Source organism: Ornithodoros turicata, chromosome 10 (assembly GCF_037126465.1).
Source record: "Ornithodoros turicata isolate Travis chromosome 10, ASM3712646v1, whole genome shotgun sequence".
NCBI lineage: Eukaryota > Metazoa > Arthropoda > Arachnida > Ixodida > Argasidae > Ornithodoros > Ornithodoros turicata.
This window is the reverse complement of record NC_088210.1, coordinates 33,796,152-33,812,817: the sequence shown is the minus strand read 5'-3', so window position 1 is coordinate 33,812,817 and position 16,666 is coordinate 33,796,152. Positions and strand designations below refer to the sequence as shown.

Sequence of the window (16,666 nt, the reverse complement as noted above, 5' to 3'; positions counted from 1 at the left end):
CCTAAACACCTGACGCCATTGATGACGTACGTACCTTGAGGTCGTAAATATAGGCCCTTTCTAGCTGAACCCACAGATGTTGAGCGGCTAAAACAACACGCCTGTTTCATAAAGTGACCACAAGGAGCCCTAAATTTCGTGGACCATTTATATTCACCTGTATAATCAAATTTTAACATCAACATTTTGCTTTTGTGCCGCTTCTTTTTGGAGACGACGTTGAATATACGTAACAGACCGTCTGTGGGCTAGACGACCATAAGGGTGAACGATACAGGAGCTATAGACAGCGGGCAATCTAAAGGAAGATAGCAATCTGGGTAGCGCAGATACGTATAAAATATATAGGGTGTTTCACGCAGGTTACCCGGCTGAATAATCCGTAAACATAGGTGGCGCTACGGCAAAGTCCGTTAGCGAAACGGCCGTTACTTCATCTGTAGTCCAACCATCATTTCGAATGACATCGTTCTCGGCACTGATTTGTTGAAAATGGGGGGCGTAAACCTTTTTTGCGACAATTATGCGGTTCATAATTGTCACAAAAAAGGCGTACGCCTCCCATCATCCCTGATCCCATGTCCCATCATCCCATCATCGGCTAAGAACTGAGCAGTGATCGGCTCATTTGCATACGGTCCCCATCATAAGATAAAACTCCGAACCCTTAAATTGCACTTCGGAAGCCTTCGGAACCCAGGGGCGCGATCCGGACTCTCACTTTGGGGAGGGGGGGTTTCATTGTCGAAGCCGGTAATTGGGAAGGGGAGAGGGAGAGCATTAACCTAACCTAACCTAACCTAACCTAACCTAACGACCTAACCTAACCTAATGTTATTTGGGGAGGTACGATCATCCTCCTTGGGGTCGCCACTGTAGAAGCCTCCCGATCGGGGTTTTCAGCGAACAATATTCCAGAAAAAAGAAAAAAAACGCGTCGAAAGTTGGTGCTTCTTTTTCTTTTTTGTAATTAATTGGTATCGGTTTACATAATTCTTGCGCTGGAACAGCGAACCAATGCGCTCTTTCGCTCAGCTATCCGGTTGCAACGACAAATTCGCTCAGTTTCTTTTTCACTCACTCACTCACTCACGACAACATTATTTGATGATGATGATTGGGAAGTTCCATCAGAGGTGATATTCTCCTGCAAATTGCGTGTTCATCAGCCTGGTTCACAAAAAAAAAAAAAAAAAAGAAAAAAAAAAAAAGAAGGAACTGCCGCAGAGCGCGTAGTTTGCAGCCGGATAACTGAGCGAAAAAGCGCATTGGGACGTTGCTCTGCGCAAGAAATATGTAAACAAAAACCAAATAATTACTCTAAAAGTCACTATGTGTCGACGCGGTTTCTTTATCTTTTTTTTTTTTTTTTTTTCTGGAACATTTTTTGCTGAAGGTTCCGATCCGTAAAACAGAGCTTCCGAAAGCGTCCGAATAAAACTTAAAAGTTAGGAGTTTTATTTAATTAATGAGCGTATGCAAATGAGACGCTCACTGCTAAGAAACAACAACCAAGAAGGTGCGCCTTGTATACCTGTTCAAAGCCCCCCCTTTTTTTTTTTTAATCCTACCTAGCCACGAACTCCGGCAACGTAATTAGCCTCCGTGCGGTTACCTGTTTCCGACATCGCATCCGCTCGACAGAAACAAGAGAGAATGTTTCCGCTATACTGGACAAGCCCTCTGTAATTGCTGTCTTGCAACTGGATTCGGAGAAGCTTCTTGTAACATTCAGAGCCCCTCGTTGTCATGGTAACGGATCACTCTTCAAGCAGAGCACGCCTTTTCCTTCCTTCTTATGTACTCTATATATCCTCAGCGGCTGCAATGAGGTTCACTTTTGCTAAGCCCTTCTGCGTGTTCAAGTGCTATCGCTTCGCCGCACAACTTTCCTCCCCAGAAACTTCCGCTCGTTTGGGTTTTGGTCTCGTTTTTTTTTTCTTCCGCATAGTCGGAAGGGATTGCGGCTGATAATCCCAGAAATGTTTCTGTTGACTCCTTTTAGCGCGTTGTCAGTGATGGCAGGAGTCCCATTTTAGTGTTTTTTTGTTTTTGTTTTTCGAAACAAAGCACGCTGGTGAACAAGTTGAGTCGCAGTTATTTGGGTTTTAGGGAGTGACTTTTTTTCGGGTTAAATGCCTTTCTCCGATTCGGGGGGTAAAAATCGGGCGCTATTTTTAAAAGCTGTAACCCAAGCAGCACAATGTACTGAAAGTCGAGTGCAATAGGGGTGGCCGGTATGCGTCTTATCAATGTCCTTTAGTTTCATAAGTGTGTTCAAGGTCTTCTACCTACCCGACCACCCCTATTGCACTCGACTTTCAGTACATTCCCAAGCAGCACAATGTACTGAAAGTCGAGTGCAATAGGGGTGGCCGGTATGCGTCTTGTCAATGTTCTTTAGTTTCATAAGTGTGTTCAAGGTCTTCTACCTACCCGTCCACCCCTATTGCACTCGACTTTCAGTACATTGTGCTGCTTGGGAAGTCGCGGGGAGAAATCGTGCGATAAGTGTGCCTTCGGGTGCTATCGGGTGTTTTTGTTTCTCCCCTCGTCTATTAAGTCCTTTTCCTAATCTGTTTTTTGTTTTTTTGTTGCTTTTTTTTTGCGTGATCGTGACCTTCCAGCGGTAATCCCCGAAGGCATAGACAGTGTTGACACACATGGGTGTATCGCTGGGAACGTAAGTGACCCATTCTTACATGCGTTACACGTGACGACCTTTATTGCTCGCCTCCAGTGGAAACGTCACGTGAGGATTTCATAGTGACCGGAATTCGGGAAGAATTCGGGTTTAACCCGAATTGGTCAGCGGTCAGTTCGGGGAGGGGGTGGAATAACCGGGCGGAATCGGGTTTAACCCGGGTTTAATCGGAATCGGGCAGGTGACCGCGCGCGAAGCCTCTGTTTAGCACACCTTTAAAAAAATCCTCATCTCGTGAAAAGAGCGCATCGGAGAACGAGGGAAAGTCGTGACGTAACGTGGTCCCCGGGCACGTGACGTAGGAGCGACAGGCTCAAGCAGGTACAAGCAGCGCGTGAGCTGAGAACAAAGAACGAAAGCGAAACAAATGCACTTAGACTTCTCTACGCCACGCGAGGATGGTGTCGGCCGTCCGTGGCCGGTGGAGTTTGATTTGATGTGATTTGATTTGATTTGATTGCGCAGTTATAATACACCGCAGAGCGAAAATATTTGGCGTGGTGTTTTCCTAATGAACAGATTGACTGACAGATGAGACAGGGTTTGGAGCCGCGTTAAATGTCACCTTATTGGTCCTTTGAATCTATCTTCCCTCAATTGCTTCGCCGAGACTGGGAAGTGACACCGGCTGTGGGTTTTCGTCAGACGGCTGTGAGGGTAATGTCGACACACGGTTCCGCGCAAATTCAAGCCAAGTAACATGTCAAGACATGCCAAGTCAAGCCAAGTAACATGTCAAGACATGCCAAGTCAAGCCAAGTAACATGTCAAGACATGCCAAGTCAAGCCAAGTAACATGTCAAGACATGCCAAGTCAAGCCAAGTAACATGCCTCCGCACAGGCAGACAGTAGGTTAAAAAGCGATAGAAAAAAAAAAAAAAAACGGGCTGTTTGGTCGTACACGTTTGGTCGACAGATCGCTCGGCAATAACGCGCTACCAAGCAAGCAACCAATCTCGAAGTTTTTTTTTTTTTGTTGTTTTACTTGTCCCTCGAGGAATATGCGACAGAACAAGTTAAATGGCAGGAAACAGCTGCTTATCTACAGAATGGCTCCCAAGTGAGCCAAGTGTTAGGTTACTTTCAGCCGCTGCCTCCATCGTTGCTCCCACGAGGCTTTCCTTGCTGCCAGGCTCGTATTTTCTTCTTCTTCTTTTTTTTTTTTAGCTGGGTGCAACATAAATAACTTAGATACGCGGAAGGATACGGCTTATCACTAAGTAAAATCGCCGAATTCTCTCGTCATTATACAGGGTGTTCAAAATTAAGCTATCAGGAGCGCTACGCAAACACCGCGATGACAGGAAACCGGATGATAACTTTACGCTACTTGTGTAAGAAACAGGTGCTGCTAGTTATGTAGCACCTGTTTCTTACTCAAGGAACAGAAAAATAGCAGCCACTTTTCTTTTGTTCGCCTATTTATAAAGTGCTAGTGAAATCTTAATTTTGAACACCCCGTATACAGCATCATGTAGTCTCTAGTACTCAAGTACATCAGCAGACTCGGAGGTGGTTGGTTCAAACCCCCTCCACCGACTGTGCTGTCTGACGTTTTCCCCGGCAGGCTTCCAAGACTAATGACGACCCGGGACACGTGATATACAGTGAACCCTCGTTAATATGACCCCCGATAATCTGACATACGCGCTTTACGACCATACTCCTGGGGAACAATTTAGTGAAACCTCTGCAAATGCCCCCCGTTAATATGACAATTCCGCATTATGACCAAAATTTTCGGGAACGACCATGGTCATAATAACGAGGGTTCACTGTATACACAAAGTGTTTCTTCTTCGTTTTTTTTTTGTTATTATTCGACACAGATTTTTTTATTAAAAACTATGAGAGCAGCGCTGATGTCACCTTGATGTCACCTTGGCAAACGAATTACGCGACCGTTGCGGACAGTCTGTACAGGACAGTGTATGCAACTAGTGGACGACTTGTCGGCACAGTTCCCCCTGAAGTCGGCCCAGGACGCATACTAACCCCCTGTCCGTCACTCCTTCCTGCTGTCCTCTCTCCATCTATCCACATCTGTATACGCAGCTCATAGCCACAGTTGCTTCGCGGCGCTAACGCAACATAAAAATAAAAACACTGGACGACTAATGAGCCAAAAATTCGTAAATTAACTTATGAGATGGTTTCTGTGAAATGCGATTTGGCAGAATTGATTGAATGAATTAGATTGCCAAATTTCGCTATGCAATTAAATGAGCTGAAACCATAACTACGCGCTACTCGAGCGCAGAAAGAGCGACAGGCAATCCACGTGAGACGACCACGTGCTTTGGAGCGACGGAGGTGATTGGAGTAGGCGCTAATCTGTTGGCCAGATAGCCCGCTCTCCGACACAGGTAAAGCGAAGGTCGCGTCGTTTCTGCGCTCGAAAAGTGCGTAGTTTGTCTGGCTCATTTGCATAACGAAACCTGGCAATGTATATCGCACACGGACACGTCACGACAACTTCCTTTCTGCCTCACTCTTTTCAGCTGTACGCCACCTACAGCCATACTTGCATCGCGGTGACAGCGCGAAATTACAGAACTAGAAAAAAAAACTTCTACCGACGCATAAATATGCGCTGCCTGCTGCCGTACACATCCTTACAGAAACGTTTTTGTACTCGCTAATAATACAGTTATTTCGGCCTTTATCGATATAACCCGAAATGGCGTAAGTTTGGAAGTCACTATATACTGAGGAAGAAGCCATGCAGTACATGGCACTAGAAAACGATGCACAGGCGTCCTAATATATTCCTCGCTCTCACAGCAAGTCGTTATCCATTCCACGCCTCCCATTTCCAACTTCTTTTTTTTTTTTTTTTAATATAATTTTTTGTTTGTTTTCGGTTCGCGCCCTGTTTCGCGAGGCAATTTTCATATTTCTCCGCAGGGGGCCCGAGAAGATGAGATGGTAAAATAAATGCCACAGTAAGGAGAGTTAGATTGTGAAAAAGAAAAAAAAGAAGAAAGAATCAAAATTCACCATGAAAAACTTTGTGCCGCAAAATCGTACCATAACATGCATTCGTGGCCATCGAGGCAGCGCTGATGGGCTGGAAAGGGTGATGTTGGGAGAGGGCACGCGTGATTATTTCCACTGCCCGCAACCTCCCTCTCTCTCTCACTTTCTCTCCCTCAGAAAGTTTTGCAGTTTAGATTGAGAAGTAAAATATGGAAGTTGCAATCGTGCGGCGTTGCATTTGGTCGGAATTGATTTTCCAATATTGTCGAACGTGGCGCGAAAAGATGGGGGGGAAACAGAAAGGGGGAAAATGAACGAGGGCAAGGAGGAAAGAGGAAGGAAGGACGAAGCATATACGAAGGAAGAAAGTGCTGTCCAATTAAACGTTCCATACCCGTACGTTAAAATGTACGTGGCAGTGTACGTACCTATATACAAGGACTGTCCGTACTAGGACAATGTCTACCTCTGGAAATCGCTTAATCCTCGGCCGGGTTCGAAACTGAAACCTCCGGATCAGTACACGTACACCAGTTTTTTTTAGCCCTTTTTCGCGACACTATGTTCGGGATAAGCGACAACCGCTTTCCTTTGATTCCGCATTAGTGCAACTATATTGCTAAAGTAGCGTACATACATGAAATGGAGTCAGCACTGCTGGAAGGAGTGTACGTAACCGCCAGCCTTCGGGAGGTTCGTAAGAAAATGGTTCACGCAGCCAGTGATTGTAAGGACTATCCTTGAGTTAGCTGACCAAGAGCGAGAGTTTGCTTACCCTCGCTCTTGGTCAGCAAACTCAAGTAACTTAGAGCAGCAAGCCAGCCCTAGCTTGGCTAACATCTCTATAAGCCCATAATGAAGAAGAAGAAAAGAAGGATTCTCTGGCCTCAGACTTACCTCAATGTTGCTTCCGAAAGCCGTGTCGTCATGGCTTACTGGATGCTTCATCCAGCACGCCGCCAATCATTTGCACCATGCCACGATGCCACGGAACTGCCCTCGGTGGTTGTTGCCGCGACCGTGAAGACGGACGCTGTCCGTGTTGGTGACGATGTAACAGAGTGTCCGTAATTTTATCGAGAGAGCGCCTGTCTGCTTCGTGATAACAAACTCCTTATCAATGGGGGCGAACAGACGTTTCCCCAAATCACGTCCTGCCACCCACAGACCGACCATGCACTGCGGCGTCGCTCATACGATCACAGTTGATCCGCGACATAAGCTTACGAAATCACCTGGCATGAATGGCTATACATGGTGCTGCTGATGTATACGTGGTTCGAGCCTAGTCTAAGTTCTCGCCCCATCTCACGCAATAAATTATCAAGAGGATATCATCTGACGCAGGTAAGGAGGCTAAGTTCGTTCAGCGTAGAAATAACTTGATATGCGTCGATAAAAATAATCGGAACGCGTCTATTGGACAGCGAGCAGCACCGTGCACAGCGCTGTCCAATAGGTGCGTTCCAATTGCTTATCTCAGGGGCCCGCATAGTCGATGCTACGTTTTTTTTTCCTTCTCTCTCTCTCTCTCTTACTTCCCCCCCCTTTTTTTTAGTAGCTGCGGGCATAGGTCGGCGCAATCATGATCGCAATGCCTTATCAAAGCCTGATGATCGCGATCATGAGTGGGATCACGAAGCAGCTGGCAAGGCTGCCGCGATCATGATCGCGCCGACCTATGGCTGTGGGTATGGTACTCCATGGCTTTCGGCGGGAGACGGCGAGCTCGAACCCTATCTGTCACTGGCTGCGCCGTCTCAGGTTTTCCCTGGGTTTCCGGGCGAATGTCGGTACCAGTTCCCCCCGAAGTCGGCCCAGGACGCATATACTGGCTCTAATGTCTCCCAGAGTAGAGAGAGAGTGGAGAACACGACAGCTAGTTTTGGTAGATCCACGGTCCTGATGGTAGATCGGATAACGGTTCACGATGCACGATTCCTGTGCCGGTAACGATAACGGTACCGGAAACGTCATAGGTCGATCGCACTACTTCCTGGAAGCGGCTGACATTTAGATTCCCGAACTTGGATTTTTTTTAAATATTCAGTGTTAGCGCCGCGAAGCAACTCTGGCTTTGAGCGAAGTAACGGATGTGGACAGATGTGGAAAGAGGACAGCAGGAAGGAGTGGGAGATAAAGGGGGATTGTGCGTCCTGGGACGACTTAAAGGGAAAACTGCGCAGATAGTCGTCCGGAAAGTCTGCCGGAGAACCCAGGGAACACATCGGACGGCACAGCTGCATGGTGGTAGGATTCGAACCGTTTCATTCATATCGTTTTCGTTGTGTTCTCGGGGAACTTTTGTAGATCGGAAGAACGCAAGGAAAAAAACGGACCATAGATAAAAAGCTTTCACATCATATAGGACCAGCAACTTGGAAGGAATCAGGCGATTGTCCGATCAGCCGTGAATGCTTCCTGTCCTGCTCAAACTGGATTGCCGGTACTGTGGTTTTCCTCAGACGCTTTCAGACATATGTCGGCGCAGTTCCCTTAGAAGTCGGCCCAGGACGCACATTCCCCCATAGGGCGTCAGTCGTGACGTTGCCCCCATCTGTGAGGCCGGCAACGGCTAACCCTTTCACCACCACCACCATCACCACCTGCTCAAACTGACCAGCTCCCGCGATTATTACCAGGTGGAAAAAATAAAAAATAAATAAATAAAGCAAAGGAAAAAAAAGCTCCAGTGGCCCAGTAGGTTACGGAGATGGCATTCGACGTCGAGACGAGGAGGTGAACCGTGTTCGAATCCGGGTGTTCTTCCTGGGTTTTCATCAGACACTCCAACACAAATGTCGGCACACTTCCCTGTGAAGTCAGCCCAGGACACGGTGTCCCCCACTTGCGACAGCAGTGACATTGCCCGCCTATATAAGCGTGGTCGACTACAGCAAGCAGTTCCATCGTCGCCACCATCCGCTAAAACTGGCTAACCTCTATCAAGAAAGGCACAACGTGAACTTCCCGTTGATAAAATAGACAACACATTTAATTCGTAAGAACATTTTCTGGGTGATATATGTACAAACAGTTGGTCGTTCGAAGAAGGAAATACTGGCTGTTCAGTGGAAAGTAAGCTGACTTGGGAAAACAAGCGGGGGGGAAATATTACACACGCATCAAAAAGTATACACTTGCTCGCATAATAATTTATGAATAATAATAATAATAATAATAATAATAATAAAAGATGCGGTTATAGGATCGGGGACCCGGATATAAGCAGAGCGCAGGCAGTCTGCTTTCGAATAAAGTACGTGTACATGTACATAATTTGTTGCTGAAGAGCCTCAAAGGCATTACAGTGCCATTATAATGCCCGGAAACAAAAATGTGGGAAAAAAAGAAGAAAACAGCGTATCACTGCCACCGCAATTTTTGTCTTTAAATAACATTGTTCACACTTATTATGCATATCACAGCATCATTGCATTGTGGATGTGAGCTTGAACAGAGCTGAGGAGGTTTTTCCCCTACTGCAGTGGTTCCCAAACTCTGGGTCGCGACACGTTCCGACAAATTTAAAAAAATGCCGCGCCGTGAACGCTATCTCGCGTTAGCAAGAAGCCCGCGTCAGCAGACCTGGAGGTTTCTCATAAACGCGCTTGCGTGCGGGGTACGCGACGCTTTCGATGCATCACACAGCCTCACTTTCACGCCTGCTTTTCACTTGTGCACGAGGGCCAAAATCTATGTCGTGAGGCCCATTCACTCCCGCTAAAAGCCACAGCATCCGTGTCTATCGCGCACCGCGCAGTGACGTTTTCTCGAATTACAGCGGACGCCAAAGACCTAAGAAAATCGTTTTCGCGCGCATTGTCGGTGAGCGAAGCATGTGTAGTAGCTAGCAGATCACGGTGCCGTGATGACACGCTCAGGATTAAGTGTTTGTTTATGCTGGTGGTTTCGGAGTTTTGCGTGTATCCAGCTGTTTAACGATGCAACGATTTCTGACCGCTGTCAAACGAAAAATCATATTTGGAGACTGAAAGCACAAGCACAGCACCAGCCATTGTGCAAGTCTTCATGGCCCTCAGAATTTGCACTGAATGTAGCTCCAATAAAATGTCAGTGTATCGTTTTGGCTAACGTTCATGCGCCGAGATCGGAGGACCTCCGGCACGACGACGGGGGAAACCGGGGGGGGGGGGGGGGGGGGGGGTCGTCTACGATGGGCCACGGTACTCCGAGGTTTGGGAACCACTGCCCTACTGGAAAACTGATGGTTGCCAGAAACATATACAAACAACAGAAATGCCTGTCGTATACTACTTTCTTTTCATTTGTGGAATATGCTTCTGTTGTCGTCAACGCTTGCATACGGCACACTGTGAAACCTCGATAGTACAATCCCGAATAATACGATTTTCCTGCTTGTCACGTTTATTCTCGTACTTTATTTTTCATTAGTGGTCAGCTTCTGGTGCTTTCCTGGGACACACAATTTTTCAGCTACACATTTTTGCTTGCATTCCTGCATCACATGATTTCCCCCATAATATGTTTTGCCTCGTGTAATTCCTGGGCCAGGCAATTGCCGGGATAATACATTTTAGTCATGTTCCCTGAGTCACATGACTTTATATTTAGCGTCACGTGCCGTCCCGGAAGATACAGTGCCCCCTTCCCGTCAAAAACTGTATCATCAGGGTTTCACTGCAAATGCCTGTTGTCTCTTGAGAAATGAAGATGTGTTTAGGTATTCGGATTATGCCTCGAATAATGCTAGACCCCCCCCCCCCCCCCCCCCCCCCCCCGTCAATATTCCTGGTGCAACGCATGTTTACAAAGAAATAGGAATACGATTTACATTCCTAAATGCCTCGCTGACCTCAGACACCAGCAGTAGGTGGTGTTAAATGTGCCTATAGAAGGTATATGTGTCCCCTCTTCAAATAACTTATTATTGAACACAGAAATAGATAATCTATGCATTCGTATAGATTTTTGTTGCATAAAAATTTATAATTTCCTTCATTTTTCAGAAACACCCGAAGTGAATTTTTCTCCACCTATAAACACACACACACACACAAAAAGCAATTACACTGCATAATAGTGTAGTCTCTAATCAGATCCGTACAATCTTGCTAGCCACAAATTTTCAACTACATAGTCCCAATCTGTGCACATTCACGCGGGCCTCATGATGCATCTTGCTGCGTTGACACATCAACCAAAATGACAACAAAGAAGGAAAGAATTTTTGCAAAAAATTTGTTGCAATAAATTTTTGTCAAAAACCGAAGAGATCAATTATCCATAAATGTCCAAGAAACACTTGAAGGGGAAAAAAAAAAAGAAAGAAAAGAAAATGTTAAATGATATTCATGTGTATTCCACTGAGGGCATTTGACTGTCCCAGGATGGAGCGTAAATGTACCGTACATGTTCATAAGGGTACTGCAAGGATAAAATTATCCAATGTTCTTGCACAATCCAGATGTCCAAGAACGGTAATTTGGCAGATACATGCATTCGATTTATTCCTGGAATGCTCCGCAAATAATGCTCCTAACGCAGAATGTTTTTCAGATATGTGAAAAGAAACAGTTCTAAATTTATACATGTACTATATTAACTGCAATGTAGGGTGAACTTCTTTTAAAAAAAAGAAAAAAAGACACTGCTGCCGTGCTGCCACTTTTCCCACATTTTCGAAAAAATTTCTTAACAAGCTTTCCGCTTTCTTAACAATTGCTGCTTTCTGGATGTAAATACCTTTGCTCGGTTATTCCAGTACTATGTAAGTTGTGAGTGCGCTGTATTCTGGTTCGACCTACATTATGGATTACACGACAGCACTTGTCAAAGTCACCAAACTGTTAAAAGAAAAAAAGTGTCTTGAACATCCATGGGTCAGTTGGGCGATAAGATTCTTTTGCAACGCAATGCAATATGCTTGGTGAAGTTTACGCCAGAATCCGAGGTGAACAACAAAATGCTTTTCAAGCTCACCATGCACACCAGGCACGGCAACAAGATAGCGATGCTTTTTCGCTCGGATGCTTTACCTTACTTTAGAAAGCGGGGCGTAGCAAGGAAAGAAAGAAAGAAAGAAAGAGAGGAAGGGATGTTCTTTGGTATGTTACTATATAACATTGTGTTCTGTGAGAATGTCTGGATGTGAGATCTATACCGTGGCGCGCAGGAGAAAGAATATGACAGCCACCTGTGTGTCTAACATGTCAGGGCTCTGCAGCTGAAAGGGGTGTCAGAAAGGGTCAGGTCCGGAAGCCCACAGCAAAGGTGGTGCTCCTTGGGGTTTGTATTGGTGCAAAAATCAATTCAAAAAGTGGTTGTCATGGATAACCTGCCTGTTTGAAGGAGACCATGTATATACACATTGTGCATATTGCGATAGCATATTATGTTCCGACTGTTTTGTGTACTGTGCTGTGAGACATATGCAACAACCAGAGGGAAAAAAACGTTATAAATGCTTTTTAACGGTGCTCTCGTTGAGAGGTTGAAAGGACTCAAAACCCTTTGCCATAAAACATGAACCAATATGCAGTGAAGCTTTTCTGTCGTCGAATATCGCATTAATAACGCTAATGAAAGACCACCAGTAATCACTTATGAATTGAGTTGACATCCATGCGTGTGTCCAAGAACTTATCAACAACACTGTAGCATGGGCTTATCAACACAGGAGTTTCTGTCTCACATCTTGCATCATCCCTGGTGATATACAGTGACTAAAAATGAGCAGTACCGATGCTATTTAATAACTGACGTCAATTAATTAAGTAAGCACAAAATTAATCACCATAATGTACAAACAACTTCTCAGTTAACAGCTCAGTGTATGTACAAAGTTGCTCACGTTTAAAAACGAAGTGACCAACATAATTTAAGTGTCTAATACTCTATCAAAATGACACAGTCTTAAATTAAACACAGCATCAAGCAAATGTGTGCTGCAGAATCCCTGACGTATATCAGACGCGTGTCCGTGTAAAAACTGTCGTAGGGTGTGGAAAGGGTGCTGGCTACAAAGTCGTCATCACCGGGGGGGCCTTCATTCACCCGTAGCAGGAGGAAATTCACACTGCCGTTGTCGCACTCACGTCGTCGTCCACCACCACATTCTGTCGCTGTCACACACCGAATTTCATTTTTGTAAAAAAGAAAAAAAAAAAGTCGCGCACACGGTTTTGGCACATCGACGGTCCTTTTTTTGTGCTGAACTTTTCAGCAAAAAAGAATAATATACACAAAAGGCATGGAAGGTTTTTCGCTTCTTTTGTGCTCGACGAGCAGCTAGTCTCTCTTTAGCGTATGATGTCACACAGTGTTCTTGTTCATGAGATGGTAAAAAAAAAAAAAAGGAGTCACATAGCTATGTACACTGGTCAGTGGAAAAAATCGTTGCTGAGTGCACAAAAAAAAGAAAAAAGAAAAGTAAGATCCATTTTGTGATAAAGCAGTCCACAAAGGTCTTTCTCTATTTTGGTCGATGGATGTAGCGCAACACTAGATATCCCAGTAGCCGGAATACGACGAGGAAACTGACGAGGATGAGAGTGTTTGCCCAGATGGGTAAGGGGACACCATTGTCCTGAATGATGTCCTGCACTGGAATGACGGAGCTGCCGCTGTTGCAGGCTGCAAAGTGGGAGTTCTGCGGCAAACACCTAGGAAACGGAAAACAAGGCGCTGTCAGAGATGTGGTCATGCTTCACACCTTGCAGCTTTTGCCAGACATAAATTTCACAAGGCACGCTGGATTTAAAAGGTACTGTAAACCAGTAGTGCTGCAATCTCAGAAAATTTATCTATTTGATAGCCTGACCACTATAAGTGCTCTTGCGACACTATTTCTGTCCCAACTGCGTTTATAGTTTTTTTTAGAAAATTAAAATTGAAAAACACTGTGTCAATGTCACCACCCCCTGCGTATTATTCATCAAATACGGCAGCAAAACTACACTGCACGTGAATTAACACTCCGTCTAAAGTAGAAGTCGGCTACACATTGGCATGGAAGATTGCTTTCAACATAAAAAAACTAGAGGTCCACCGGAGGAACACTGGAGGTCCTATACCGACCCAAAAATCGAGAATGGATATTTTTGGGACTTCCTCAGGATCGCAAAATGAGGAAGAAACCCTGGTCCCCTGGATATCCCACGTACGTAAACAGGACGTTTCCAGATATCCCTGAGACATTGGAACGTCAGATACAGTATATCCGCAGGATATCCTTTGGACATATCTGGTTTTTTGGGATGTTGGCTACGTAGTCATCAAGAGCAGCAAGCCAGTTGGGAAGACACTGTTGCTCGACAAACTGGGGGTTATTTCCCACCAGACTTCGCCTCGTGTTGTTTTACCCCAATTTTACTGGCATGTTAAAAATATTTAGGGTTCCCTGTCACATATATAACTTGCTGTGCTGGGTTTACAAGCAACAAGCTGTTAAACTACAACGCCAACATAACCTGTCTGTCTGCTGCTTTACGGTACCTTTAACTTCTCCGAATAATTTGTAACACGCCACCAAAATTCTGCTTGACGGCCGGATTCGAAACAGCAACCTTGGGACCCGTATGTGGACACATCACTAACTGATCTGTCAAGGCCTGCATTGGCATGCCAAATGTGTACTACTTAATGTGTTGGCCTTTGCAGCGCTACTCCTATCAATAACAAGTTCTGGTTTTCTGTGCAACCAACATGCCATTCAACTGCGGCTGGGGAAGCTAGGGAATGCGAGCAGAGACACTAATCCTTAACTATGCTTAGAGGGGCGGGAGAGGACAACAATTAATGCTGCATTAATTAATAAAGTAAAGGACAGCACGCGCAGAATGCTTAGTCACAGGTAGTGACGTGGACGTCCACGCGTACCGCAGAAGCAGAAGTTGCATCCTCATTTTATCAACACAAATTTGAAAACATTCCGTTTCCGTCCACAAGTCAAGATACAACCCACATCGCGCAAACCTCTAAGCGCGTCATCATCTGCAGGTACAAAAAACGAACATGGTCACAGGGGATGTCCACACCAGAGTTGGGGAATGGGATCACCCATTCCATTCCTTTTCCATTCTGAGGAATGCAGACTCGCGATAATTCCATCCCTTTCAATTCCTCGGAATGAAAAGGTATGGTCGATTCCCACTCCTGGAATGGCTTGGCAACCCCATTCCATTCCTTTAATTCCATCAATAAAAGAAGAGGGACCGGTAACCGTGCTGGGTAGCCCAGCAGTGCTATACAGGAGATTGACACTGCCCATCACGGAAGAAGCAAAAAGACAAGGTTATTTCGCCCTTGACCGTGTTGCACCCAGACCAGTCCATTCCAATTCCATTCCTCCTGCGAAAAAAAAAAGGAAAGAAAAGAAAGCCTAATCCCATTCCATTCCTAGGACAGTTTCCGCCATTCCATTCCATTCCAATTCCATTCTGGGCTCTGACAAATCTGGAATGATTCCGGAATCATTCCAACCCTGGTCCACACCATGTTCCCTCACTTGCACAATTCCGTCTACTTTTAGGAAGGCAACAGGAGCTGCATACCTGACATCAGGTCCGTTGCTGAACTCCACCATGTGCATGTTTTGAAAGGCGTAGTGGACCATTGAGAAATACTGAAGCCAACGGAGCCACGGAGGCAAGGATGATGCATAGTAACCTCCGAAGAGCATCGTGGACAGCGAATAGAGTGCCGACACTGTCACGGACACTTGAAGGTCTGTGAAGGCTGCCCCAATAAATAACCCGACGCTCTGGGGAGAGAAAAGGAAAAAGGTCGTTCTACACACTTGAGCCCACAGGAACAATGAGGTGACACTTAATCTCGCTCGAAATCCTGCCTCGTCTGTCGAGCTTATCACCAGGAGTCACGGCGCAATTTTGCTCTGCGGTGCGTTATAGCTAAGGCCCCGAGTTTTCCACGATATATCGCGGAACCCTTCGTTTGGCACGGAATTTCACGGAATCCCTTATTTTTAGGGGTGTGCAAATATTTGAGTTCTCGAATTCTAATCAAATATCGATCACTCGAAGTATTTCTTTCGCGAATCAAATACCCAATATTGGGATTTCCGAATATCCGACTATTCGCGAAATAAGGACGACACCTTCCGAAAGTGGGCTTCACCGGAAGCTTCCCTGCATGAGGTGAAGCCACCTTTACGAAACTGCCCATGCTGCAAGGACCAGTACAGACAGATTGTAGCTTAGCTTAAGATATCGTTAGCCCGAGTTTATTGTGCATACTTCGTCTGAGGAAGGGGCGGCGTCCCTCCCGTGTGCAGTTTAGCGGTGGCAGTTGGGGACTTTGATTTGATTTCTGGGAGTTTGCCTTTAAAGACTCTTAAATAATGCCTTCCACAGGGCATGTATTGTAAGCTCCTTCCTATAATTTCCCTATAAAGTTCCTATAAACTCTGTAGATGCTGAAAGATCTTTCAGCAGATATAAAATGATTGCAGGTGACAGACCTTCGTCTTTTTCAGGAAATTTTTTTTTTCTATGTTCGGGGGTCACAGTCTGGTAAGTAAACGTGTGCTCAAAATTCACGCGGATTCAGGTACAAAAACTTCCAGTATGCTAAATTCGGGGAGAAATCTGGCTCAGTTACTCAAACTAACTGTACTTGTTTGGTACACACTGTGATGTAACTGCATTTGCTGCCAAAAAAAGTTAGTGTGCATTCCGACAGTGAGGGCAATTTGCCAGGTAAAAATCGGGCTTCACCCTAAAGAGTCAACCTCCAATTCGGGGTGCAAATTTGGGGAATCAGGTAAAACCCTAAAACTTCAGGCCCTACTTATAAAGCTACTGCACTTATACACATTTAGCACAATGCCCAGAGATGCAACTACATTTTTTAAATTTTTATTTATGCATGCCTACGAATGATAATGGTATTGATATGTGATAGACGATATCATCGTCTACTCACAGCCATGATTTAGTATTTCATTTTTCATTATTTACCCACACATGGGCACATGCCCA

The 16,666-nt window shown here is 45.3% G+C and overlaps 2 protein-coding genes across 4 annotated transcripts in view; both read right to left on the bottom strand.

Moving 5' to 3' along the window:
• LOC135369978 (neprilysin-1-like) overlaps window positions 1-6,872 on the bottom strand; it is a 63,849-nt gene extending 56,977 nt beyond the window's left edge. The window contains exon 1 of the mRNA XM_064603612.1: window positions 6,582-6,872. The gene's annotated coding sequence lies outside the window, so the exon portion shown is untranslated. The remainder of the gene's footprint in view (window positions 1-6,581) is intronic.
• A 5,245-nt stretch (window positions 6,873-12,117) lies between these two features.
• LOC135369976 (uncharacterized) overlaps window positions 12,118-16,666 on the bottom strand; it is a 106,721-nt gene continuing 102,172 nt past the window's right edge. For all 3 annotated transcript variants that reach the window (XM_064603607.1, XM_064603609.1, XM_064603608.1), the window contains exons 14-15: window positions 15,221-15,429; window positions 12,118-13,330 (exon numbers count right to left, since the gene is read on the bottom strand). In XM_064603607.1, the coding sequence (XP_064459677.1) occupies window positions 13,141-13,330; window positions 15,221-15,429 (399 nt within the window). In that variant the 3' untranslated portion in view covers window positions 12,118-13,140. The remainder of the gene's footprint in view (window positions 13,331-15,220; window positions 15,430-16,666) is intronic.